The sequence below is a fragment of the Myotis nattereri genome, assembly GCF_964212035.1.
Source record: "Myotis nattereri genome assembly, chromosome: 4".
NCBI lineage: Eukaryota > Metazoa > Chordata > Mammalia > Chiroptera > Vespertilionidae > Myotis > Myotis nattereri.
This window is the reverse complement of record NC_138079.1, coordinates 100,730,496-100,757,410: the sequence shown is the minus strand read 5'-3', so window position 1 is coordinate 100,757,410 and position 26,915 is coordinate 100,730,496. Positions and strand designations below refer to the sequence as shown.

Genomic DNA, 26,915 nt, shown 5'->3' with positions numbered 1-26,915 from the left:
AGACGCAAAAAGACAAAAGGCCAGTAAAGATCAGAGTTGATCTCTGTCAGGGAAAATACTGGCCTAGGACATGACTACCCACCATAACCTGCTTGTAGTTAAATATTTAATTTTCAGACCATCCTTTGTGGTTATTTTAGGTCTTGAGTTTGCACAACCGCCATGCAGGCCTTCCCTGAGCTAGTCAAGGTTAGCACATGGCCCCTTTCGTCCCCAATCGGAATAGAACCCGGGACCCTTAGGTCCGCAGGCCCAAGCTCTACTCACTGAGCAAACCGGCTAGGGCTAAGTTTTGGACATATATATCCACTTTTTCTCGGGTGAGGATTAGAAAAAAGGAAATAATAGTACCCTCTTCTTGTGTGTACAACTTAAGCCTGTTTTCTCCTTGGGGTCGTATTCCCCTTGGTTGCTTTCCAGAGCTGTCGTGGGACCCCAGGTTCCCAATCCGCCGCGACTTTGCAGGGCAGCCCGGAGTGGGGGGAGGGGGGGAGGGGGGAAGAGGGGGAGGGAGGAGATCCAGGCGCCTCCCCAATACCGGGTCGGAAGGACCGCTGTTCTTCTGCAGTCTCAGTCTATCCCTACGGACCCAAGACGCCCAAGACGCCCACCCGCACCTTGAGGAGCGGGCAGCGGCCCTAAGGCGCCTTCTGCAGGGGGAGCGGGTGGGCGATTGACCGGCAGATGGCCAGATACCGGGAGAACGCGAGCGAAATCCTAACTCCTTGTCATTTTCCGACCTAAAGTCTAGCACACATTGCAGCCACCCCTCCTCCCCGTTTTATTTCCCCATAGCAATTTTTAAAAATTTTTAAAATTTAAAATTTATCTTTCAATTACAGTTTACATTCAATAAGCACGTACTACCTCTAAGACAGACCATTAACCCAGTGTTTGTATCTACTGCTTCCTGCCCCCATAACAGAAGCTCGACGTCTCCCAGGAGGGGAGCCTTGTGGATACTGGTCTCCGAGGTGCCGGGTGTGGAGAACAGGGCGGTGGGGAGGGGCGCGGGGCGCGGAGGACAGGCGGCGGGCGGAGGGCGGAGGCGGGCGGCGCACAGGGGTGAGAGGAAGACCTGGCGGTGCGGGCGGGAGGCGGAGGGCCGAACGTGTCGCGGGCAGGAAAGGGTGCGGGAGGGCGCGGGGGAGAAAGAGACGCCTGGAGCTCGCGGAGGTTGCGGAGACCGTGGAAACCGGAGCCGGCAGGAGACCCCGGGTTGGAGGGCCCCGTGGGCCCTGGACCTCCACCTGCCTGCCGCCAGGGGGCGCTTCCGGCCGCCGCTTCCAGCGACGGTAGAGGCGGAGGGAAGGGGGTCTGAAGCGCGAGGCATTTCCTAGCGAGAAGCAGCGTCTTCACTCTGCAAACTCCGAGGCCGGGACTGGGGGCCCTGGCGGGCGAGGGGGAGCAGAGGGGGCTGGGGAGGGTTGCGGCGAACGAAGGTCCGGGACACCGAGCGGGAGGGGAGGCGAGGGGCGTTGGGTCGACACGCAGGAGCTTCGAGTCTGCGGCCACTCGCCAGGTGTCCCGGAAAGCAGTGCGGGGCCCCACAGCTCCCCACGCCCGGTCCCCACAGCACAGGGTGGTCGGAGAATGACAAGTGTCCAGTGGCTGTGCGAAGGGAGACCGCTGGACAGACGGACAAGGTGGGGACCAAAGGGCCAAGGCTGGACCGATGGGCGAGAGAGGGACCAAGCGGAATAGGCGCTTCCCTCCCCGGAATGTCAAAGGGGTGGATAGTTCGGTTTGTCTGACGTTTTATTTGACCTAATTCCACACCTATAGAAAAATGTCAAGAAGTGTACAAAGGATTCCCATGTATTCTCCACCAGATTCCCCGACTGTTAGGAATGATGCCAGCCACAGCAGCAATATTTATAATAGGTTTAGAAACGAAATGTCCAATGGGAAAATAAATTATGTAGGCAATCACATGTAAAATAAGGTTGTAATATATATTTTAGTTGGCTACCTACTATAAGAAAGAGCTTCCCTTCTCTCCCATTTACTTGTTTACATCAGTGTTGACTCATAGATTCTTACTTTATTCAAGGTTATAATCCATTATTATTATTATTATTCATTTTGAATCTCAAATTGGCCCAGTTTGGGGCGGGGTCATTTGAAGGTTTCAATGAGGAGCATAAGAAACTTCCTTCTGTTCCCCCTTTGTAAGCTCGAAGTCAAGTCCAGGGGGAGGTCCGGGGTTCCCAATGAAACCCTGCACCCTCTAGTCCAGCGGTTCTCAACCTGTGGGTCGCGACCCCTTTGGGGGTCCAACGACCCTTTCACAGGGGTCGCCTAAGACCATGGGAAAACACACATATAATTACATATTGTTTTTGTGATTCGTCACTGTGCTTGAATTATGTTCAATTTGTAACAATGAAAATACATCCTGCATATCAGATATTTACATTACGATTCATAACAGTAGCAACATTACAGTTATGAAGTAGCAACGAAAATAATTTTATGGTTGGGGGTCACCACAACATGAGGAACTGTATTAAAGGGTCCCGGCATTAGGAAGGTTGAGAACCACTGCTCTAGTCTGAGACCTGCCGGCTCAGGACCCCGACCCCCAGTCGGAGCCGCAAGTCCTACCGAGGCTCCGCCCCGACGCCGCCACCCAATCCCGGGCTTTCCCCGCCTCCTTTGCGAGCCCTGGCCCCGCCCCCCGCGCCGATTGGTTGGGCTGCCGGCTCCGCGCAGCGCACGGAAGACCCGGAGAAGCGGAATTCTTGTGCCCCGATGGGCTCTGCTGCGCGGGCTCCCCGGGAGCTCGCCTAGGCGTTCTCCGAGGCCGGCCCCCCCAGCCCCGCGACGGGGTGACGCGCGCTCCCCACCACCCGCGGGACGGCGCGCGGGCGCGGGGCTCGCCCCCGAGAGGGCATGTGGGGGCGGGGACCCGGAGCTCGTGTTGCGCTGGCCGGAGGGGCCTGGGCCGCAAGGTGGACGCCGTGACTGCAGCGGCCGAGGCCAGAGGACCTGCCGCGGCTCGGTCCCGGAGAAGGAGGGCCCTGCTGCCGTCGCCACCCGGCCGGTGCCCGGTGAGGACGGGTACCAGCGGGTCGGGAGGGTCCCCGGTCCCAGGCGCGGGCGCGCCTCTCCCGGCCGTCCCTAGGGGTTGCTGCTGCTGGGAGGAGGGGGGTCCCCAGGCTTTGGGTACCGGCGCCTAGGCCGCCTCCTTGTCCTTCCCCCGGGATTCACCTCTTTTCTCCTCGCCCCTCCTCCCCCAACACACCCCACCCTGGGGCTGAGCCCTGACACCCCAAACCAGAGAGCCCCACATTTGCCCGTCGCCCCCAGCGGTGTCCACCCCACCGCACACTGCCTCCATCCTGGCACCCATCTCTGCGGCTCTGGAGGTACCAGTGAGTGACCTTGCACTTTTGCTGTTGTTGCATTCCTCCGTCCACGTCTGGTTATGTCGATTGTCCACTGTGGCTTTCAACTTCTTTTCAACTGACACCGAGAAATATATTTTACATGCAGACCCTGTGCCTGTAGATGTAGATTAATGAAAGATTACTTTAAAGGGAGATATTACCGTCACTGCACATTCCATTCCGTTCTGTTCTATTCTGTTCTGTTCTTTCCATTCCAGAAAACTATTGCTAACCCATGAAATTGATTTCAGGACCTAATCCGTGTGACCATAGTTCAAAATGCTTGCCCTCACCATCGGTCTTTCGCTTCCGTTACTCCTTGCCTTTGGAGGATGCTGAGCTCCAATAGAGAATCACGTGAAACCTTATTATTTTGACATTTCTGGTTCTCAAGGCCAAAACCGTTTCCAGGACTTGATTTGAATTTTCTGGCTTGATTCAATCAGGTTTCTCTTGTTCCTCTTCCAAAAGCCCTTAGTCAGATGGGGGGCAGAGATCGTGTGTGAGGTTGGTGCTAGATTGTGGGGCTTTTGTAACAGAGACAGATGGTTTTTACTGGAGAGAGAAATTATTAAAGTTGAAATTTAGCAAGATTAACCAGTCAGCACTGCATTGCGTAGGGAGAATTGGAAGGACCGGGAGGAGCTAGAGGGAAAGACCATTAGGGCAGTGGTGGGGATTGAAGTCCTGAGAAGGCACGGAAGGTGGCAGGCTCCGGTGTAGAGAGAATGAGATTTGAGGACAGGTTGGGCCTGGTAAGGGAGGAATAATACTAAGATTCTGATGGGGGTTCGGGGTAGGGAGTACTGTTGGCTGTAATCTCTCTTTCTATAGGGCAGCTCTAAGTTGTTTTGGAGCAGTGGTTCCCAGGGGACATTTACAATGCTGGTTGTGGGGACTTGGGAGATGCTCCTGGCATCTAGCAGGCAGAGGCCTGGATGCTTGTTAAATATCCTTCATTGCACAGGAGAGCTCCCACCACAAAGAATTATCTGGTGCAAAATACCAGTGGTGCTGAGTTTGAGAAGCCCTGCCTTAGAATAGCAGTTCTTAATCTTTTTTTATTTTTATTAGTAGTCTATTTTTTCCTCTAGTATTTTTTAAAAATATATTTTATTGATTTTTTACAGAGAGGAAGGGAGAGGGATAGAGAATTAGAAACTTTGATGAGAGAGAAACATCCATCAGCTGCCTCCTGAACACCCCCTACTGGGGATGTGCCCGCAACCAAGGTACATGCTCTCGACTGGAATCGAACCTGGGACCCTTCAGTCCGCAGGCCGACGCTCTGTCCACTGAGCCAAACCGGTCAGGGCAACAGTTCTTAATCTTGATCACTGCCACCTTCCAGCTCTCCCAAGTATAGCGCCTGTGTATACCAAGAGTGGTGCATGTAGTCATGGGAGGGTTCTTGGGCCAGCCAGCGTGCACCTGTAACCTACATAGCTCATTAGTAGCGGAAGGTGGGAGGACAGCAATTGGAATCACCCAGGAGCTTTTTAAAACAATTGATTTCAGAGAGAGGAAAGGAAAGAGAGAGAAACATCGATTCATTGTCCCACTTATGTATTCACTGGTTGATTCTAGTATGTGTCCTGACCTGGGATCGAACCCAAAACCTTGGCCTATCAGGATGATGCTCTGTCCAACTGAGCTACCTTGCCAGGGCTCATTCAGGAGCTTTTTCAAACATCATGAACTTCTCTCTTCCCTTTCTACTCTTCAGGACCCCTACTGGGGCCTGTACAAAGAATTCCTTGTTCTTGTGCGGTGATTTACAGTTTATAGAAGAATTTGACATAACATATCTCATCTGCCACTTTTCCTGTTTCACAGGTAAACCAGCTCAGAGAATTGGTGGGATTTGCCCCAGGTCTCCCACCCAGCAAGCCAGCGCCAAGGACCTGGGTGTTGGCACCTGAGGATGGTGGTTGTCGCTCTCTTGTATGAAGGTAATTCTGTTGATCCACCATCAACTGCTGAGCCCAGCTCTGCCTTTCCAGATCTTACTGATTAGGGCTTGGACCCAGGGATGTCTCCACGGTGTTGGGTTTACACTGAGCCCTTCGTAACCACCAGCAGGACAGCATTATCAAAGCCAGCAGTCGGAATACTGCCCTCAGATTGCTCTGTACCTCAGTTTTGGGGGAAGGGGAGAGAGGATAAGAGAGTGATCAACCATAAATTGTGAAGCTCTTGAACTTTCCATTTTCATCTGCCTGACTTAAAAACATCCCAGACACTCAAGAAATCCTTATTGAGTAAAAATTAAATACTACAAAATAATCATTAGGACCCAAGTATTTACCTCAAAACAATGACCATCCAAAGTTAAAAAAAAATGTGAGTCCAGCCCTGACCAGTTTGGCTCAGTGGATAGAGCATCGGCCTTCGGACTCAAGGGTCCCATGTTCGATTCCAGTCAAGGGCATGTACCTTGGTTGCGGGCATATACCCAGTAGGGAGTGTGCAGGAGGCAGCTGATCGATGTTTTTCTCTCATCGATGTTTCTAACTCTCTATCCCTCTCCCTTCCTCTCTATAAAAAATCAATAAAATGTATTTTAAAAAATGTGAGTCTACTAGGATAAATAAATATACATATGTATAACAAATAAAAGTTTTATATGATAATACTCACTTTTATTACATGCAGTAGAGACTGATATAGCCGATGTAATTTTTTAAATTGCTGATTGGAACTCAAAGATGTTAGGACCAATGACCAGGGCAATCTAAAAAGCAGAGCCTTAGACCAAAACAAAGGAAATAAAACTCATGATTTCATACAGATATGAAATGAACACATGTGAAAGCTTTTACTCAACTCATGAATCAAGGAACCAGTAAGATCTTACAGCCAGTTTGCAAGAGAACCCAAGGAAGATTCTAGAAGACTACAGATCAGGAATATTGAAATGAATGTGCAGATGGAGGCAAAACTGGTTTCTTCCACAGTTGGAAGAATCATTTACATGTCCATATTTATTTACATGGAGAGAGGGGATTTATTGTTTATAGACTATCAGTTCCTAGTTCTCATTATTCTCTATAATGTATAGAGTTGTAAAAATAGCTCAAAGGTACTGAAAGGCTAGATTTATATAACCTGGAAGGGTGTGTTCCAGACAATGCATAGTTTCCTATTGAAGAACAAATTTTCCCTACAGTCTCATAACCTCAATGAAAGATATTTTTGATAATGAAATAAGGCTGGTCTCGTTAGCTTTGGCTTGATTATTTGCCTAAGTGCAGTAAGGGAGTTAATTTATTATATAGGCTTTCTTGAGTTTGCTGGAAATCTTCATAAGGGACCTCAGATTGAATTTTTTTAAAAATCTGGTATTTGCTCTCCTGAGGTATGGCAGCCAGGAAGCTCTCTCCACAGTAGGTTTTACCTGAACTACTTATAAATTTGCTCAAGTTCCTCTCCTCTTGAGGTCCCCACAATACCCCAAAGTATCTGAAACTTGTTAAATTGTTAAAGGATCATTTCTTAAAAAATAAAATCATGGCTCTCCCATTGATATAAAGTAAACAGATATTAATGATTTTATTTAACACATTAATGAGGAAACCTGTATAGTATGACATATTTTTTTAATGTTTTTTATTGATTTTAGAGAGAGAGCAAGGGAGAGGATTAGAGATAGAAAAACTAATGAGAGAAACATCGATTGGCTGCTGCCTGCACAACCCCCCCCCCCCGCCCCCCCACTGGGGAATTGAGCCCTCAACCTGGGCATGTGCCCTGACTGGGAATCGAACCACTGATCTCTTGGTTCATAGGTCGACACTCAACCACTTAGCCACACTGGCTGGGCCAGTGTGACATTTAAATGAGGTAATATACGTAAAACATTTCCTGTGGTGCCCAGCAGGAAAAAAACCTCAGGTCTTTCTTAAGTTGGTCAATTAGCTGTAGACCACTTACTTCTCAAGGGCATCTATGCCATTGTGTCTGAAAGCACAGTCTACAATCTACTAGTACTTGTTCAAAATCCAGATTCTTGTTAAAAATCCAGATTCTTGAACCCCTCTCCAAAATTTTGGGTGTGGAATCTAAGCACCTGCATTTTTTTTTTCTTTTTGAGAGGAGGGGGAGAGAGAGAGAAACATCAGGTAGTTGCCTCCCGCACTCTTCACAACCTGGGATTGAATCCACAACCTGGGTATATGCCTGGACCAGGAATTGAACCTGGGACCTTTGGGTGTATGGGAAGATGCTTCAACCAACTGAGCCACACTGACCACCTGCATTGTGATCAAGAGCTCTGAGTAATTCTTATGGAGACGAGAATTACACGTACAAATAATTAAAAAAAGTTTTATGTAAACTATACTTAGCTTCATAATGTGGATGTTCTCTTTCTATTCTATTTCATTTTTTAAAAATTAAATCTTTATTGTTGAAAGTACTAATATGCCCCCTTTTTCCTCCATTGACCCCTTCTAGCCTGTTCCCACCCCAGGCCTTCACCACCCTATTGTCTGTCCATGGGGTGGTGCATACAAGTTCTTTGGTTGATCTCTTCCCAACCACCCACTGCCTTCCCTCTGAGATCCCACAGTCTGTTCTCTGCTTCTATGTCTCTGGATCTATTTTGTTCATCAGTTTATTTTGTTCATTAGATGCCACATATGAGTGAGATCATGTGATACTTGTCTTTCTCTGACTGGCTTATTTTGCTTAGCATAATACTTTCCAGGTCCCTCCATACAGTCTCAAAGGGTAAGAGATCCTTTTTCCTTTTTTTTTTTTCACTGCTGCATAGTATTCCATGGTGTAAATGTACCACAGCTTTTTTATCCACTCAGCTACTGATGGGCAGGTGGGCAGTTTCCAGATCTTAGCTATTATAAATTGCATCCCTATAAACATAGGGGTGCATACATTCTTTCTTATTGGTATTTTGGGTTTCTTAGGATATATTTCTAGAAGTGGGATCACTGGATCAAATGACAGTGATTTTTTTCAGAAAACTCCATACTGTTTTCCATAATGGCTGCACTAGTCTGCCTTTCCACCAGCAGTGTACTAGGGTTCCCTTTTCTCCACATTCTTGCCAGTACTTGTCATTTGTTGATGGTAGCCATTCTGACTGGTGTGAGGTGATACCTCATTGTCATTTTAATTTGCATCTCTCTGATGATCAGTGACTTTGAGCATTTTTCCATATGCCTCTTGGCCATCTATATGTCTACTTTGGAGAAGTGTCTATATAGGTTTTTTGCCCATTTAAAAAAATATATATATATATATATATTTGAATTCAAAGAGGAAGGGAGAGGGAGAGAGATTTAGAAACATCAGTGATGAGATGATGCATACCCCCCCTACTGGGGTTCCAGCCCACAACCCAGGCATGTGCCCTTGACCAGAATTGAACCTGTGACCCTTCAGTCCACAGGTTGATGCTCTATCCACTGAGCCAAACCAGCTAAGGCTGCCCATTTTTTAATCAGATTGTTTGTCTTTCTTTTGTTAAGTTGTATGAGTTCTTACATAATTTGGATATTAAACCTTTATAGATGTATCATTGCCAAATATGTTCTCCCATACAGTGGGCTCCCTTTTCGTTTCGTTGCTCAGAAGCTTTTTATTTTTATGTAGTCCTGTTTATTTATTTTCTCCATAGTTTCCATTGCCCTAGGAGATGTATCTGTAAATATATTGCTACAAGAGATGTCTGAGATTTTACTGCCTATGGTTTCTTCTGGGATTTTTATGGTTTCACAGTGTACATTTAAGTCTTTTATCCATTTTGAGTTTATTCTTGTGTATGGTGTTAAGTTGGTGGTCTAGTTTCTTTCTTTTTTTGGCGTGTACCTGTCCAGTTTTTCCAACACCATTTATTGAAGAGACTATCTTGACTCCATTGTATGTTCTTGCCTCCTTTGTCAAATATTAATTGAGCATGATGGCTTGGGTCAATTTCTGGGGTCTCTGTTATTTTCCATTGATTTATATGCCTGGTCTTGTGCCAGTATCAGTGGCTTTGTAGTGTAACTTGATATCTGGATTGTGATCCCTCCAACTTTGTTCTTTCTCAAGATTGCTGTGGCTATTAGGGGATTTTTTGGTTCCATATAAATTTTTGGAGTATTCTAGATCTCTGAAATATGCTGTTGGTATTTTAATAGGGATTGCACTGAATCTGTACATGCCTTGGGTAGTATGAACATTTTAATGTTAATTCTACTGGTCCACGAACACGGTATATTCTTCCATTTGTTTATGTCTTCCTCTATCTCTTTTTTCAACGTCCTGTAGTTTTCCAAGTACAAGTCTTTTACTTCCTTGGTTAAGTTTATTTCTAAGTATCTTAATTTTTTTATTACATTGGTAAATGGGATTGTTTGCTTAGTTTCTTTTTCTGAGAATTCATTATTGGTGTATAAAAATGCCATCGATTTCTGGGTGTTAATTTTGTATCCTGCTACATTGCTGAATTCCTTTACTAAATCTAGTACTTTTTTGGTGGAGTCTTTAGGATTTTCTATATACAATATCATGTCATCTGCGAATAATGACAGTTTTACTTCCTCCTTTACATCTAATTTGGATGCCTTTTATTTCTTCTTCTTATCTGATCGCTGTGGTTAGGACTTCCAGTACTATATTGACTAAGAGTGGTGAAAGTAGGCATCCCTGTCTTGTTCCTGTTCTTAGGGAAAATGGTTTTAGTTTTTGCCCACTGAGTATGATGTTCACTGTAGGTTTGTCATATATGGCCTTTATCATGTTGAGATATGATCCCTCTATTTCCACTTTGCTGAGAGTTTTTATCAAAAATGGATGCTGGATTTTGTCTAATGCTTTTTCTGCGTCTATTGACATGATCATGTGATTTTTTTTTTCCAGTTTGTTTAAGTGATATATCACATTTATTGATTTGCAAATATTGTACCAGCCTTGCATCCCTGGAATAAATTCCACTTGGCAATGGTGTATGATCTTTTTAATATATTGCTGGATCCAATTTGCTAATATTTTGCTGAGGATTTTAGCATCTATGTTCATCAGATATATGAGCCTGTAGTTCTCTTTCTTTTTAGTGTCTTTTTAAAAAATATATTTTTATTGATTTCAGAGAGGAAGGGAGAGGGAGAGAGAGATAGAAACATCAATGATGAGAAAGAATCATTGATCAGCTGCCTCCTGCACGCCCCCTACCGGGGATCGAGCCCACAACCTGGGCATGTGCCCTTGACTAGAATTGAACCCAGGACCCTTCAGTCCACAGGCCAACTCTCTATCCACTGAGCCAAATGGCTAGGGCTTTGTAATGTCTTTATCTGGTTTTGGAATTAGGATAATCCTGACCTCATAGAAAGAGCTTGGAAGTGTTCTTTCCTCTTGGATTTTTTGGAATAGTTTGAGGAGTATAGGTGTTAGCTCTTCTTTGAATGTTTGGTAGAACTTCCCTGTGAAGCTGTCCGGACCATGGCTTTTGTTTGCTGGGATTTTTTTTTTTTTTTTTTTTTTTTTTTTTTACTGCATCCATTTCATCAGTCGTTATTAGCCTATTCAGGTTTTCTGATTCTTCCTGATTCAGTTCTGGGAGATTGTATTTTTCTAGGAATTTGTTCATTTCATTCATGTTGTCCAGCTGTTGGCATTTAGTTAGTTGTTCATAGTATTTTCTTACAATCCTTTGTATTTCTGTGGTGTCAGTGATTACTTCTCCACTTTTGTGTCTGATTTTATTCATTTGGGTCCTCTCTCTTTGTTACTGGATGAGTCTGGCTAATGGTTCATCAATCTTCTTTATCTTTTCAAAGAATCAGCTCTTGGTTTCATTGGTTTGTTTTTAGTCTCTATGTAATTTATTTCTGCTCTAATCTTTATTATTTCCTTCTTTCTACTTACTCTAGTCTTTTCTTATTTTTCTCTTTCTAATTCATTGAGTCGTAGGTTAAATCGTTTATTATTAATTTTTCTTATTTTTTGAGCTATGCCTGTAGCGCTGTAAACTTCCCTCTCAGGACTGCTTTGCTGTGTCCCAGAGATTCTGGACTGTGTGTGTTCATTTTCACTTGTTTCCAGGAAGTTTTTTATTTATTTCTTGCGCTCATTGGTAACCCATTCATTGTTAAATAACATGCTATTTAGCCTCCATGTGTTTGAATGTTTTTGAGTGTTTTTACTGTAGTTGATTTCTAATTTCATTCCACTGTGATCTGAGAAGATGCTTGATATGATTTCAATCTTCTTGAACTTGGAGAGACTTGTTTTGTGTCCTCACATGTGGTCTATCTTTGAGAATGACCTATGTGCACTAGAGAAATAGGTATATTCTACAGCTTTGTGGTGAAATGTTCTATAGATATCAATTAAATATCCATCTAATCCAGTGTGTCATTTAGAGTCACTGTTTGCTTGTTAATTTTTTCTCCGGAATATCTATCCAGTGATGTCAGCGGGGTGTTTAAAGTCCCCTACTATGACTGTATTGTTGTCTTTCTCTCCCTTAAAGTCCTCTAGAAGTTTTTAAAATATATTTAGGTGCTCCTATGTTGGGTGCATATATGTTTACCTGGGTTATATCCTCTTGTTGGATCGATCCCTTTGGTATTATGTAGTGACCTTTGTTGTCTCTTGTTGGCCTTCATTTTGAAGTCTGTTTTGTCAGATCTGAGTATAGCTACCACAGCTTTTTTGGTTTCCATTTACATGGAAAATCTTTTCCATCCTTTCACTCTCATCCTGTGTGAGTCTTTTGTTTTGAGGTGGGTCTCTTGTAGACAGCGTATAATTGAGTCATGTTTTTGTATTCATTCAGCTACCCTATGTCTTTTGATTGGAGCATTTAATCCATTTATTTACCTTTCAGGTTATTATTAAAAGGTAATTATTTATTGCCATTTTAATTCTGTATGTCCATGTTTCTCTCTCTTCCTGTTTTTTTCTCATTACAGCAGTCCCTTTAGCATTTCTTTTTTTTTTTTTTACATATTCAGTATTTTTATTTAAATTTTTAGCAATTTACATATCTCTCCACCCTTTAAGTTAGTGTGACAATTTCCATAATAAACTACTGAAAGAGAAGCTTTGGTCAAAAATGGAATGAAATAGCAAAAACAAAAACCAAAAAAACAAACAAACAAAAAACCAAAATACAAACAAAACTCAATCACTGCTGCTTTTAAAAATCCAACACTTTCACCAATTATATTCAAACAAAACCACATAAACAACATTTGCGCGATATGTGTCTTCAGTGTTTCCTTACGGCTGGCTCTCCTCACCATCATGCACATGGTGGAGCTGCCGTGGGGCAGTTTGTCAGTTTGTCAGTTTGTCAGTTTGTCATGCTGGATCTGGGAGGCTCACTCAGCTTCACATTATCCGGAGGCCCTGGATGGAAGACTCTAAGGTCTTGAAATCCCAAATTGTCATGGCTCCATCGATGCCAGTAGTGCAAAATTTGCGACAATCTTGCTTGTCCACCTCATAAACAGATACTTGAGTGATGCTATTCTGGTGCAGCGTCTCCGAGGCTGTATTGCGGTCCTCGGTTGTGGCCCTCTTGTCCATGTTGCGGAAGCGTTCCATGGCAGACATGTTGCGCTGGATGCTCTGTTTTGGAATGTCTAGCTTGGAGACGCAAGTCAAGCTGCCACGGTCATCATAGTTAAAGAGCATTGGGCAGCAGTCATGGCCAGCGGCTACAACGCTATTCTCTGAAACAAATGACACACTCAGCAGAGGCAGGAATTCTGTTTTCAGAGTTGAGACCTGCACGCTTTTTGAGGCATCGGCAACGGACACGGTGCTGTCGTGGCTGACCCAGGCCAGTCGACTCCCACTGGCGGAGAAGCTGACGCCATGCACCCAGCCACCAGTACCACTGCCACCAAACTCTGACATCAGCTGACCAAAAGGCATCTTGCTGCCCCAGGGTGTACTGGCTGGCTTTTCATCCACTTCTTTAATGTATGCAGAAAACAGCCTGCATTTGAGATCACATGATCCTGCTGCCAGCAAAACATTGTTGGGATCCCTGTCCAAGCCGAGGACGGTGGAGCGAATTGGCTTTTTAATGTGCTTGCTTACCCACCAGTCATTTTCAGACTCAAAGTAACAAACAGAAATGAGTCTTGCTCCACTTCCCACAGCAAATTTGTTCTCTAGTGGGGACCACTTGACAAAAGTGGCTGCACGGTTAATTCTCAGGATCACCAGGGTTGGCTTCCAGACACCATCTTTCTGACTCCAGACATAGGCATTGCGGTCTGCCCCGCAAGTGACGATGCGGTCGCCTTGGGAGCCCAGTTGATACCTGTGATATGTCCATTGTGCTCCTTGAGTTCATGAGCTTTCACCCACTGGCTCCCGTTCTTTTAATAGATGTGGACTTCATGATTATTGGGGCTAAGGGCAATCTGGGTACGATCCCTTTTCCAGGCATGACAGGTGATTGGCTCTAGTAAAAATTGATGCAGGGACATTATTCTTAGTGGTTTCAAAGGATAGAAAGTGCAGCCGAGGAAACGGGGAGTCGGGATGAGAATTCTGACAGTCGGACCGGAGGGTGTGGCTGTGGCAGGTGCTGCTGCATCAAAGGCTACGTGGAGCCGGTATGTGTAATTCCGACTTCGGGGGCAACGGCACCCAAGAGGGGGAGCCTAAGGAACTCAGGGAAAGGTTTTCCTGGGGTCAGGGCGGTCCGGACCGGCTCGGAGCAGAGAATTCGTGGACTCTGGTCAGTCGACGCGAACAGGCCCCTTTAGCATTTCTTGAAGTGCTGGTTTGGTGGTGATAAACTCTTAGTAATCTTGGTTTCAGGTCCTTGCTTTTCATTACTTTGAATACCTCATGCTGTTCCCTCTGGCCTGTAGGTTTTCTGATGAGAAATCAGCTGACAGCCTTATGGGAACTCCTTTGTAGGTAACAAATTGCTTTTCTCTTGCTGCCTTTAAGATTCTCTCTTTGTCTAATTTTTGGCATTTTAATTATAATATATCTGGGCATGGGCCTGTTTGGGTTCTTCTTCTTTTACATATATTTTATTGCTTGCAGAGAGGAAGGGAGAGGGAGAGAGAGAGATAGAAACATCAATGATGAGAGAGAATCATTGATTAGCTGACTCTTGCACGCCCCTACTGGGGATCAAGCCTGCAACCCGAGCATGTGCCCTTGTCTGGAATCGAACCTGGGACCCTTTAGTCCGCAGGCTGATGCTCTATCCACTGAGCCAAATTGGCTAGGGCTGTTTGGGTTCTTCTTGCTTGGGACTCTCTGTGTCTCATTGGACTTGTGTGATTCTTTTTCCTTCACCAGGTTAGGGAACTTTTCTGCCTTATTTCTTCAAACATGCTCACTTTGTTCTCCTTGTGGCACTCTCATTATGAGACTATTGTTAGGTTTCATGTTGTCCCACAGCTCCCTTAAGCTGTCCTATTTTTTCATTTTTTTCTTTTTGGTTTCTCTGATTGAGTAATTTTTTTCTACCCTGTCTTCTGATTCACCGATCTGATCCTCAGCTTCCCCTAATTTGCTGTGCATTCCTTCCAATGTGTTCTTTATTAGTGCCGTGTCATTCTTTATTTCCAACTTGTCTTTCTTTCATAGTTATTATATCTTTTCTCATGCTTTTGAGCATCTTTTCCATCATTATTCTGAACACTATATCTGATAAATTTCTTAACTCCATTTTGTTTAGCTCTTCTTCTGGAGAATTCTCTTGTTCTTTCATTTGGGAGTTGTTGTTTTTTGTCTCCCCATTTTGGCTGCCTGTTTGTGTTTGTGTTTATATATTAGATATATCTGTTATGACTCCTCATCTCTAGTGCAGGACAATGTCAGATGCTATTTCTGACTGGCCCTGAATCCCCTGTTTAGAGTACAGCAATCCACAGCTTGTGGCTTGCTCTGCTGGGTCTGGTTGTCTTTGGAAAGGACCAAGATGTGCACCAGGGTCTGCTTTTCCTAGCCCCGGGCCCAGAAGGAGATCAGGCAAAGACTCAAAGCTTCCAGAGACCTGCCTCTGCCTGTAGTCTGCTTGTATTCAGGTTTGATTAGCTTCAGGCCATATTGATTGAAGGGTGGGTCAAGAGATCTTCCAACAGGATGGGGCAACTACCTTCCCCCCCAGACAAAAACTGCCTGGATAGCAAAGGTCTGTGGGAAAAGATGTCCTCTGCAGCGTGAGGGACTGACTCAGCGCAAGAAATCGTGGTGGTGAGGGAATGACTCAGTGCAAGAAATCGGGGTGGCTGCCTTATAAGCTCCAGCCCCAGAGCCCCCAACATGGACTCTCCTCACACAGCTCCAGTCCGCTCTGCCCTCCCTCTGCCAAAGCCCTGCCAAAGGTGAGTGCCTGCACAGGAAACCTTGTGCATTGGCCCTTAAGGGGGTGCCTGCATTTCTAGCTATCTCTGGATGGTGAGCAGCAACCCTGCTGTTTTTCACAACCAGATGTTCTGGGGCACCTTTCTAAGTTCTGGCGCTCTGGGCTGGGAAGTCCAGCTTGGGGTTTAGACCCCAGAGTTTTCTATGGGAACCCCCCACAGCTGAGATATCCCCCCAGACCTCCAGCTGCTGTCTGTGGAAGCCTAGCCAGCCCTTTTGCAGCTCTGCACTCCCTACCAGTCTCTATGCGGTTTCCACTTTGCACCCTTGGTTGTCAGGATTCTCTCCAGCTCGTCTTCAGTTGATTTTTCAGGGTGGTTTTTCTGTATTTTAGTTGTATTTCTAGGAGTGTCAGTATAGCTTCCACTTACTCCACCGCCACTTTTAAGACATCTATTTCATTTATTTATTTATTTATTTTTAAAAATGTATATTCTTATTGATTTCAGAGAGGAAGGGAGAGGGAGAGAGAGAGATAGAAACATAGAGTCATTGATCAGCTGCCTCCTGCATTCCCTACACTGGGGTTTGAGTCAGCAGCCCAGGCATGTGCCCTGACTGGAAATTGAACTGTGACCTCCTGGTTCATAGGTCGATGCTCAACCCCTGAGCCACATCGGCTGGGCAGTCTTTATTTTCTTATATGACATAGGAATGTTCCCTGTGAGTTATGGAGTTATAGAAAAATTACCAAGCAAGGAAATACAGCTTATCTTTAGAGCATTTAATATTTTTCCACTGTAAAAAGAGTTCATGTACATTGTAAACAATTTTGAAATGTAAGGAAAAATAAATCGCTATTCTTACTACTTTTAACATTTTGAGATATTTTTTCCAGTTATTTAAGGTGTTTGTTTGTTTTAAGTTATGATTTATTGACTAAAATTAGTCAATAAATAAAAAATATGACTGGAGTTAAGAAGAGAGGGAAGAAAAGTGGATTGAAAGCTAGATGTAATGTTATTGTCCAAATAATACTGTGGTCTTTAAAAAAAAAAAACACACAAAATAAAAAACACCAAAAAACCCTTAGCTTGGAAAAAATAGTTTTTGTTGAACTTGTTAATTGGGTTTTGCTTTCTAACTAATAAGTTTTTCAAATAAACATTTTAGAAATTCTTGAATTATTTTTGTAACACATTGAAACTCCCAAATTTTTGTTTTGGAAACGCTGTGCTATGCATCTAATTTTTATCAAGAATGTGGTATAGGACAGTGGGGCCTTGACTTACGAGTTTAATTCGTTCCGTGACGGAGCTCATAACTCAAATTACTCGTATGTCAAATCACTGTGACGTTCGCTGCGCCAACTAGCGGTGGGGTATCTGAAGCTGGCTCATAACCTGAATTTTTTTGAGCTTGCAACTCAAAGCAAAAAATTGGCCGAGAGACGGCTTGTATCTCAAAAAAACTTGTTAGTCGGGACACTCATAAGTCAAGGCCCCACTGTACTTTCATTTTTAAGAAGTAACATCGCCATCTTGTGGTTTTCCAGAGTATTGTTGTTGAGGATTTAGATTTTGTTTTCATAACTGTTATGGGCCTAGGTTACATAATACTTTAGGGTTCCATCTGGTCTGCAGGTGAGGGCTTCCCACTCTAATGTGGAGTAAAATAGCAAACAACATGTAGAACACAATGTGTGTGCAACAGAAAATAAAGTGTTAAAGGTACAAATACAAGAGTGTAAATAGCCGTGCATTCAAGTGGCAGGATTATGGGTGATTTACTACTATTTTGTTCAGATATTAGCAACGTACAAAATATCTCAATTCGTAATCCACTGTCCCTCTCCTTTGATGAAGAAACCAAGCCCAGGAGAGAGAAATCTGTCTGTGATGTATAAAACTGGTTTTTATTCAAGTGACTCTGGGGACCTGAGTCAGAGCTATAAGGATTTTTTAAATAACTTTATTTGGATATGATTTATATACCGTACGGCTCCCCCATCTAAAGTGTGCAATTCAATGTTTTGAGTGTGTTCACAGTGGTGTGGAGTACAACCATCACCACAATCCATTTTACATTTTCATTCCCCACAAAAGAACCCCCACACTCTTTAGCATCACTCCCTGATTCCTGCCCTATGTTCTATGAAACCACTAATCTGCTTTCTGTCTCTATGGATTTGCCTCTTCTGGACATTTCATATGAATGAACCATCCAATATGTGACCTTCTATGTCTGGCTTTTTTCATTGAGCATCATGTTTTCAAAGTTCATCCACATGGTAATGCGTGTCAGAACTGTATTCCTTTATTGCTGAATGAATTCCATCGTACCGATAGGCCACATACAGGCGTGAGGAAGTGTTTCAGAGAGAACATGGTTCATGGATGGAGCGAGCCAGTGCTGATCCTGCATGGCGACCAAAGGGGAGAATGGTGTCTGCAGAGTTAAGGCGCAGCTGCCAGATGACCAGGGTGAAAAGGAAGGGGTATGTGCTGTTCTTGCAAAATTAAATCATTAATTTTGATTAATGTTTTAAGGAGGGGGTTTTGTTTTAGGACACAGGAACCCTAAAAACCTTGATCATCCAAATGCAAAGAACCAGCAGAGACACACAGATTTGGTGACCAGAGAGAGCAGGGCATGAATGGTGGAGAAAGGGCCTCCTGGGGGGAAGGGAGATGTGCCCAAGGAAATGGATAGAGACACTACCTTTTCTAAATCAGGATAAAATATTATGTGTAAAATATTACACATAAAAGAGGATATCTGGATATCCTCTTTATCCAGAAAGTGAGGAGTGACAAGAGCTTGTGAAGATATCTATCCCAAATGGATAAATTGTGAAACAGATAAAGTTGTAAAATTCTGAATCATGGAGGGATACCTTTATTTAATCAGATGTTAGGTAAATGGGGCATCACTACATATAATTTGTTACAGATTTGGGGGGGGGGCGTGTGTGGTAAAATATACACAAAAAATATTACAACTTAAATCATTTTAAAGTGTACAGTTCAGTGGCATTAAGTACTTTCACAGTGTTGTGCAACTATAGCCACCATCTATCTTTTTATCATCCCAAACATCATCCGGTATCCATTACACAACACAACACTCCCATCCCCTACCCCCCAACCCCTGTCAACCACCATTTGAATTTCTCTCTCTCTCTCTCTCTCTCTCTCTCTCTCTCTCTCTCTCTCTCTTTTAGTTGATGTAGTTAATTTACCTAAATATAATTATTTGTCTCCTGGTTTGTTGAAGCAATAGGTCAGACAGCATTTGCCACGATAATGTCTGTCAGAGTGGCTGGCCATAAACACTCCTAGCAGAAGTGTCTGATGTTGCCATTCGTGTCCACTGTGTAGTATTTCAGGGCAGCCAGCTTAACCTTCTTTTTCTTACGCTTACTCTTCCTGGGGGTGGGTAAGACTTCTTCTTCCTTTTCTAAGCAGCACCATAAAGTCTCAACACAAGGTGAAGAGTGGACTCTCTTTGAATGTTGTAGTCAAAGAACGCCCGTCTTCCAGTCGCTTGCCAGCAAAGATCAGTCTTTGCTGACCAGGAGGAATTCCTTCCTCATCCTAGTTCTTGGTCTTACATTTTCTGTTGTAGCCAAGGGTTCAACCTCGAAAGTAATGGTCTTACCTGTTAGGATTTTCACAAAAATCTGCATATTGGAGAGGATTCCACCACAGATAACAGATCAGCATTTTACTTTCTGTCTCTATAAAATTTGATCACTCTAGCTTCATCATATACCAGTAAGTGGAATCATATAATACTTTTCTTTTTTGACTGGCTTATTTCATGTTAGATTTTTTCAATATGTAATTCTCATTTGCTATCCTTTATACTTAATATTTTTGTTCCTTTCACGGGATTACCAGCCCTTTAATGCAATCATCTGAGGGATTTAACATTTGTGTAGCATGGCACCTGGAGTTCAAAAGCACTTTGATGTTAGATATTTCAGAGCCATTAGTATTATTCCATTCATCAAAAAGCCAAAACCCATGCGATTCAGTCATTGCCAAGAACTGCTGTGTAATAAATGATCTCTGATCTTACTAGCTGAAATAGCAGTAGTTTATTGTTGATCAGGTACCAGATCAAACTGTAAAATTCTGAATCATGGGGTGGCTGGGCTGGGCCTCTACTGGTTTTCTCAGGCACCTCATGTGACTACACCCAGCTGGAGGGAGGGCTAGGCTGGACGGTGCCAGATGGTCTTCCTCCATTCCTGGCAGTGCCCCTGCCCCCTGCATGTGGCCTCTCCCACAGCTTCCTTCCCCACTGGCCTCAGGGCTATGGCCCTGGCGGGCAAGGCTCTCCACCCCCCACTGTGAGCTCCTGGCGCACTCAGGTTACACAGGGAGGATCAATCTGGGCTGCAGGCCAGTCCAGATTCAAGACCACAGTGCAAAGGGCCTGCATAACTTTGCAGGAGAATTTGTGGTCATTAAACAGTCTACAATTTAAGGGCCTTTAATGGTTGAGAATGGGAACCGTCTATCAATCAAATCTAAATTCTAGTCCATTGAGGGCTTTCCACAGCCCATGGTCAGCCATAGTTCAAGGTCTTTTGTTTTCCATTTCCTTTGAGACGCAAGGGTCCTGAATTTAAACAGCAGTTTGAGTTGAGAGGATTGCAGTGTCTCCTGTCTCGGGCTCCATGACAACGCGCACAGTTCCCCGGGAACGCGGGGCCTTTGCCAGCTGACCCCTGTTGGTCTTTGTTGGTCATGTCCACCCAGCTGACCTGGAGGCGGCGGGGCTCCGGCGCCTGATCCTGAGGCCAGGGCGGTTGGTGTGGGTGGGTCCCTGCAGCCTTCACTCCGGTCCAGCTGCGTGGCGGGACCGACTGTAGGAATGTGCACGCTGGCCGGGCAGTGACCGCACCGATTTGGGTGGCCTGCGTGTCTGAAAGGCCTGTGAAAGGGTTCCAGCTGCTCTGCGCCGTTTCATCCTGTCGGTGGAGGCCATAGGGAAGGCGGGAGCGCGGGCAGCTCTCGGGCACAGCACGGGAGGGAGGACTTGGCGCTGGGGACCTGCCGCTTGCGTTCAGGGACCATTCAGAGACCCCGGAGCTTGCGGGCCATAGGGGCGGACTGCGGGTGGAGGGACTCGAGGAGCTGATCACACGCAGCGGGCGGCCTGTAGGCGGGGCCTCAACTGCTACCCTTTCCTGCCCAGAGCTGCCCTGCCCAGGGGGGCGCAGGTGCGTCTTGCTGCTGCCAGGCCGTGTTCCCGGTCCGTCCCCCCACCCCTCCAGCGCTTTGTGGGGCAGGATGGACAGGGCGGAGAAGGACCACACGGGAGAGCCAGAGATTGGCTTGTCTGGGAGGAGCTGGACGGGGGAGAGGGGAGGGGGAGGATGACGCAGGTTAGGCAGGGACGCCTACCATTTGTCCTGGTACCTGGAGGAATTGTTTTCCTGGGTCTCGCCCATCCGGACCGGGCTTTGCTGCTGCCCGCGGCTGGGCAAGCATGCAGCACAGGGACTTTGAGGGAAGCCTGGGGAATCAGGGGCTCTGGGCCCCCGCACTTAGGTTGACCGGGGCTTGGGGAGCTAAATGCGGGCACCAGCCCAAGGAACTTCCTAGTAGGAAAGGGGACCAGGAGGAATTGGAACCACAGAACTTGGGATGGGATGACAGCTCACCGTGGGGAAACGGAAATGTGAGGGGAGGCAACAGTCTTGTTTTTGGACTGAGAAACAGACCCACAATGTGCCCACCACCCCAGTCCCCCAAGAAGACCCCACACTGGTGTCCCTACCCCGGTCTCCAGGACACCCTGGTCCCCATAGTCCATTCTTTCTGCTTCTCCAGGCCAGAAGCCAGGGAGCCGTCAGTGACCGCGGATCCTCTGGACAGCTTCACAGCCCCGTCCCCGCCCAGCTGAGGCAGCGCCAGCACCAGCTCAAGCACAAGGTCACTGCCTTCATGGGGCCCTGGCACCTCCTGAGCTCTGGGTGGCCCCAGGCCTCCCGCCTAGGGTGGGCACAGGATCTAGTTGTGAGTCCAGAGAGTCACACCGCTCAGGGCCATGGACTCTGTGGTCTGCAGAGTGTCAGGGTGAGAGGGCGCTGGGGATTCTGGGAAGGTCAGTGACCTGAGCTCATGTCCCCAGTGCTTGTCTCTGATGCTTGGTGCCCAGGAACGCCAGTGACTGTTATCCTGGACAAGGCACGCCAGGCGCCGTGTGGGGTGGGCTCCAGCTCGGCCTCAGCTGCCCTCCCACCTCTGCCGCTTCGTGGCCGTGCTGGTCGCCCTGGGAGGCTCAGTGTCCTCATCTGTAACCTGGGTCAGTGAGAATGGCGGACTTTCATAACATGGGGCTGGAAGGTTAAATGGAAAAAGCCATGAAACACGTCTCCCTGTGGGCCTCAATTCATAGTAACTCACAGTTACCAGTATCTTAGGCCCTGACAGTCCCCCCACCCCCCCGCCAAGAGCCTTGTGTTTGGTACATTCACACGTGGAGAAAGTGAGGTTTGGGTGAGGGAGGTGACATACTCACTGTCGCCAAGAGAGGAACTGGCCAAGCAGAAGCACCAGCCTGGGCTTCTGCAGCTCCGTCAGGTCCTTGCCTAGCCTAGTGCCTCGTCTCCCTACCTGCACCCAGATCCATCCTCCTGAGCCCCAGGCTTCTCCACTGATGGGGCTTTGCCTCCTCCCTTAGGACAGACACCCTGGACTGCCAGGTTCCTTCCTGGGAGGAGGAGGGGAAATCCAACAGCTGGGGCCTGAGTGTGGTCTAGGGGACAGGCCGTTGGTTCCGGAATGCCCCTGCCTGAACCCAGCGAGCAGGAGAGCGCGAGTATGAAGACTGGCCAGGAGCCGTCCCCTGAGACTGGCACAGATGTCGTCCCCGCAGCCCCCACAGACCCCGCAGACCCCAACGAATACTTCAATCTGGTCCTGGTAACAGTCTGCACTGGGGACGGGGATGGCGTGGACTCCCTGCCCAAAGAAGTGCACTGCGCCATGTCCCTGGAGATGACTGGCCCCGACACCCTGGGCAGAACCCTCCAGACCCTGCCAGCAGAGGAGCAGGGAGGGCCAGTCCAGCCAAGCCCCCAGGCCCTTGAGCAGAAATGCAGCCAGCCAGACACAGGTGAGCTCCCGGCCTGCTAACCCTGACCCTGCATGCTCACACCTGGGCCTCCGTGCACCCCCCTTTCCAGTGGGGTGACTTTGGCTGTCCCATCCCTGCTCCAAGCCTCCTTATCTCTAAGTACAAATCTGAGCCAGGCTGGTATGTTCTTCATCCCTGTCCAACCACGCTCCCCCCAACCCTCCCATCCATGTCCCTGGTGCCGTGTTTACTCCATGTCCGCTAACCCAGCCCTCTCCTTGCCCTTAGCAGCCCCCAAGCCCCTGGAGTTCCTGAGGACCCCGTTCGGGGGCCGCCTCCTGGTGCTGGAGTCCTTCTTGTACAAGCAGGAGAAGGCCGTGGGGGACAAAGTGTACTGGAAGTGCCGAGAGCACACTGAGCTGGGCTGCCGCGGCCGGGCCATCACCCGAGGCCCGCGGGCCACCGTGATGCGGGGCCACTGTCACCCCCCTGACGAGGAAGGCCTGGAGGCCCGGCGCCGGAAACAGAAGCTGCTGCGCAGCCCAGCCCTGCCGGAGGGCTTGGGGAGCCCCCAGATCCCCGGAGGCCAGGTGGAGGAGCCACTCAAGGGGGCAGGCCCAAGGCTGTGCCCTGAGGAGCCAGAGCCCGCCCCAGAGCAGAACTTCCGGAGAAGCCTGTCCATGCTGACCTTGCCTCTCCGGAGCTTGCCTCTCAAGAAACGCCGATTACTGATGTTTGGTGAGTGTCGCCCCACCCAGCTCCCCTCTGGGACAGGCATGACCCCGTGGGCCCTTTCTTCTGCCCAAATAGAAATGTGGGGTTCCACACACGTTATAAAATGTGTTCAAAGTTAAAACGGCTTTTAAAAATATGAACGTGTCCCCTTGGTCATTAAGCCCATAGGATAGAACCAGAGCTCCTAAACCAAGGCGTCCCAAGTGCGTGTGGAATTTTCTGACACCGCAGGGTCTGGTGTGGGGCCCAGAATCATGAGTTTTAATGGGCTCCATGTGATTCTGGCGACCTGGGCAGTTTGGGAAGGTCAGCCTGGTGGGAGATCTTTGAGCTGTGGGTCCCAGGTTCACGTTCCAGCCCCATCTCATGAAGCTGGGTAGCCTCAGAACATCTGCTAAATTTCTGCAGTTTTGGGGGCTTTGTCCTAGGTGGATCAGAGTCCAAATGCCAGGGAGATTGGGTGTTGGACATGTGGGCAGTGCTCAGCACCGGCCCAGCATGTGGTGGCTCTGAGTAACTTGCAGGCGGAATTTTTGCGCCGTTTTTATTACCCACAACTGGGTGGTGGGCTTGGCCCCAAAGGCTGGTTGGAAAGGAGTCAACCGCTGTTAAAACAACTGCTGTTCTGAGTGCCGGGGCAGGGCGGGAGAGAGGGGCTTGTTTTACACTGTGTATCTTTTGGTGCCATCTGTATTTTATGGCGCGTGCAAGTATAAATCAAAAATTAGATAACATTTTCAAGTAAACCCTAAAAAAAAGTATGGCCTGGAGTGCGTGAGGGCATAGGCTGTGGAGTCAGAGCCAGCTTGGACCACCTGGGCCTGTGATCTTGGGCATGGCCACCTCTCTGACCACCAGAAGAGGAACTGCAACTCCCCCTTGAGCTGCTGGGCGGGGGTGCAGTGGCTGCATTTGGACAGAGCACGCCTGGCCACACATTCCACTAGCAGCACTGCCTGACCGCCACCCCCCTGACCACTGTGACTGCTGGTTCCTTCCCCAACAGAGCGCCCGCCCTTCGAGTTCTTGAAGACCTGTTATGGGGGCAGCTTTCTGGTGCACAAGTCATTCCTGTACAAGCGAGAGAAGGCCGTGGGAGACAAGGTGTACTGGACGTGCCGAGACCACGTACTCCACGGCTGCCGCAGCCGGGCCATCACCCAGGGCCAGCGTGTGACCGTGATGCGCGGCCACTGCCATCCGCCCGACATGGAGGGCCTGCAGGCCCGGCGGCAGCAGGAGAAGACCATGGCGACACAGAAGGCCAGGCCGGGCGGCCCTGGGGGCCAAGTGGACAAGCTGCTCCAAGGTGTGGACAGCCTGCTGTACCACAGGGGGCCTGGCACCCTGACCCTCACCAGGCCCCGGCCCAGAAAGCACACGAGGCCACAGGCCCTGCAGGAATCTCCCGCCAGGGACCAGGAAAAGGGCCTGGGTGAGTCCTTCAAGCCCACTGGCCAGAGCCGGGGGCCCCTCAAGTCTTCCATCCTGAGGGCCTGGGAGCGGGAGGGGGTGGCATCAGGCCTGGCTCAGCCTTTGCTGACCACCTACCCCATTTCTCATAAGGAGGCCCTGAGTTCTTGAGGACCCCTTTGGGGGGCAGCTTCCTGGTGCACGAGTCCTTCCTCTACAGGCGGGAGAAGGCCGCTGGCAACAAGGTGTACTGGACCTGCCGGGACCAGGCCCGCATGCGCTGCCGCAGCCGGGCCATCACCCAGGGCCAGCAGGTGACCGTGATGCGAGGCCACTGCCACCCTCCTGATCTGATGGGCCTGGAGACCCTGAGGCAGCGGGAGAAACGCCCTGGTGTCGGCCAGAGGGGGAGTTCAGGTAAGACAGATGGGGAGCAGGTCTGGGGACAGGCAGGAGATCAGCCAGCCTTTCCTTTTTGACCCCCATGTCCCTTAGCAGGCACCTCCCGTACCTTACCAGGAGCTCTCTGGAAGGAGTTACGGCCCTCTCCTCTCGCCTTTCCCTTTCCTTGCCTCCACTCCTCCACCGCCACCTCTCCACATTCCCTGACCAGACTCGGGGTGACTCTAGGTCAGCCGAGGGCAAACTACGGCCCGCGGGCCGGATCCGGCCCGTTTGAAATGAATAAAACTAAAAAAAAAAAAAAAAAAAGACCGTACCCTTTTATGGAATGATGTTTACTTTGAATTTATATTAGTTCACACAAACACTCCATCCATGCTTTTGTTCCGGCCCTCCGGTCCAGTTTAAGAACCCATTGTGGCCCTCGAGTCAAAAAGTCTGCCCACCCCTGATCTAGGTAGTCCCACTCACTCAGGTGGTAGATCAGCCCCAAGCTGCCCCCAAATCTCCACAGCACGTGGTCAACCCAGGCTTCCTTTCCTCTTCCTCCTCCCTTTTCTTTCTTAAGAATTCATAGAGGAAGCTAATTGCACACAGCCAGTTTCTCACTTTTACAGTGTGATTGGATAATACAGAATTGATTAACAGGCACACCCTACAGACCACGTGATTAAAGACAGAAGGTGGTATTTTCATGTAATTAACCAACTACTTCTCTCCTCTGCTCTGCTCCATAAATATCTATCATCTGCCCTAAGGGAGCCATTGACGAGGGTCACAGCCCCTCTTTTTCCATCGTTGTCCACTTGGTCAGCCCCAGAGGGCCTGGTTTTTGGACTCTCACAGGCATAAGATGTAAATAACGTAAATGTTCTTGTCCTTGTCTTGCTAAGAAGAGCAGCTTTGGCCCTGCCTTCTCTTACTTACCCGGCTTTTCACTCATGTCTGAGAGACACCTGCCTCTCTTTCAGAAGTTATCAGTTGTATAATTTCTAAATTAGGAACTTTTTGACCCTAAAGTTCTCTCAGGTTTTCTGGGCAGTTGAGATTTCTGATTGTATTTCTTTCTGACTCTTTTTATTCCATTTCCATGTAACTTCCGTGTACCTGGAGATGAAGCTACAAGGCACACGGCAGCCCTGCCCCATCCTCACTCCCAATTCCCACCCCAAATAATAATTCTGAGCTCTTTCCCTTGTTTCTTTTATTTTTTTATTGATTTTTTAGAGTGAGAAAGAGAGAAACATCAGTTGGCTGCCTCCCACTTGTGCCTGACTAGGGATCAAACCTGCGACCTGGGTTGGCGCCCTGACCGGGAATCCAATCTGCCACCCTTGGTGTATTGGACAACACTCCAACCACTGAACCACACCAGCCGGGGTTACCCTATTTCTTGAAACGTGCTTCTACCATCATCACCTGAATCTCTTGTTGATTTCTAATGAGAGGAAGTGTTGGTAAAGATAGAGGATTCAGCTGTTACCTGCTGCCCCCATCCTTTCAGTGCAGTTACTGCAGGTTTTGTTTTCGCTTTGTTATATAAATCGGTTCGCTGAGCGAGCTGGGAGTGCATTGCGATGG

General features: G+C 47.6%; 1 protein-coding gene and 1 pseudogene across 3 annotated transcripts in view; one reads left to right on the top strand and one right to left on the bottom strand.

Moving 5' to 3' along the window:
- The first annotated feature begins 2,861 nt into the window (after positions 1 to 2,861).
- FLYWCH1 (FLYWCH-type zinc finger 1) overlaps positions 2,862 to 26,915 on the top strand; it is a 33,369-nt gene continuing 9,315 nt past the window's right edge. The window contains exons 1-7 of one of the 2 annotated variants that reach the window (XM_081089242.1): positions 2,862 to 3,053; positions 5,229 to 5,344; positions 21,536 to 21,637; positions 22,389 to 22,823; positions 23,073 to 23,522; positions 24,526 to 24,954; positions 25,086 to 25,349. In XM_081089242.1, coding sequence (XP_080945368.1) covers positions 22,490 to 22,823; positions 23,073 to 23,522; positions 24,526 to 24,954; positions 25,086 to 25,349 — 1,477 coding nt within the window. In that variant the 5' untranslated portion in view covers positions 2,862 to 3,053; positions 5,229 to 5,344; positions 21,536 to 21,637; positions 22,389 to 22,489. Of the gene's footprint in view, positions 3,054 to 5,228; positions 5,345 to 21,535; positions 21,638 to 22,388; positions 22,824 to 23,072; positions 23,523 to 24,525; positions 24,955 to 25,085; positions 25,350 to 26,915 lie in introns of those variants that run through there. The other variant, XM_081089241.1, reaches the window with a different exon arrangement.
- On the bottom strand, positions 12,696 to 13,806 carry LOC308517825 (actin-related protein 2/3 complex subunit 1A-like; annotated as a pseudogene). The gene has a single exon. The product of its transcript is annotated as an actin-related protein 2/3 complex subunit 1A-like (transcript).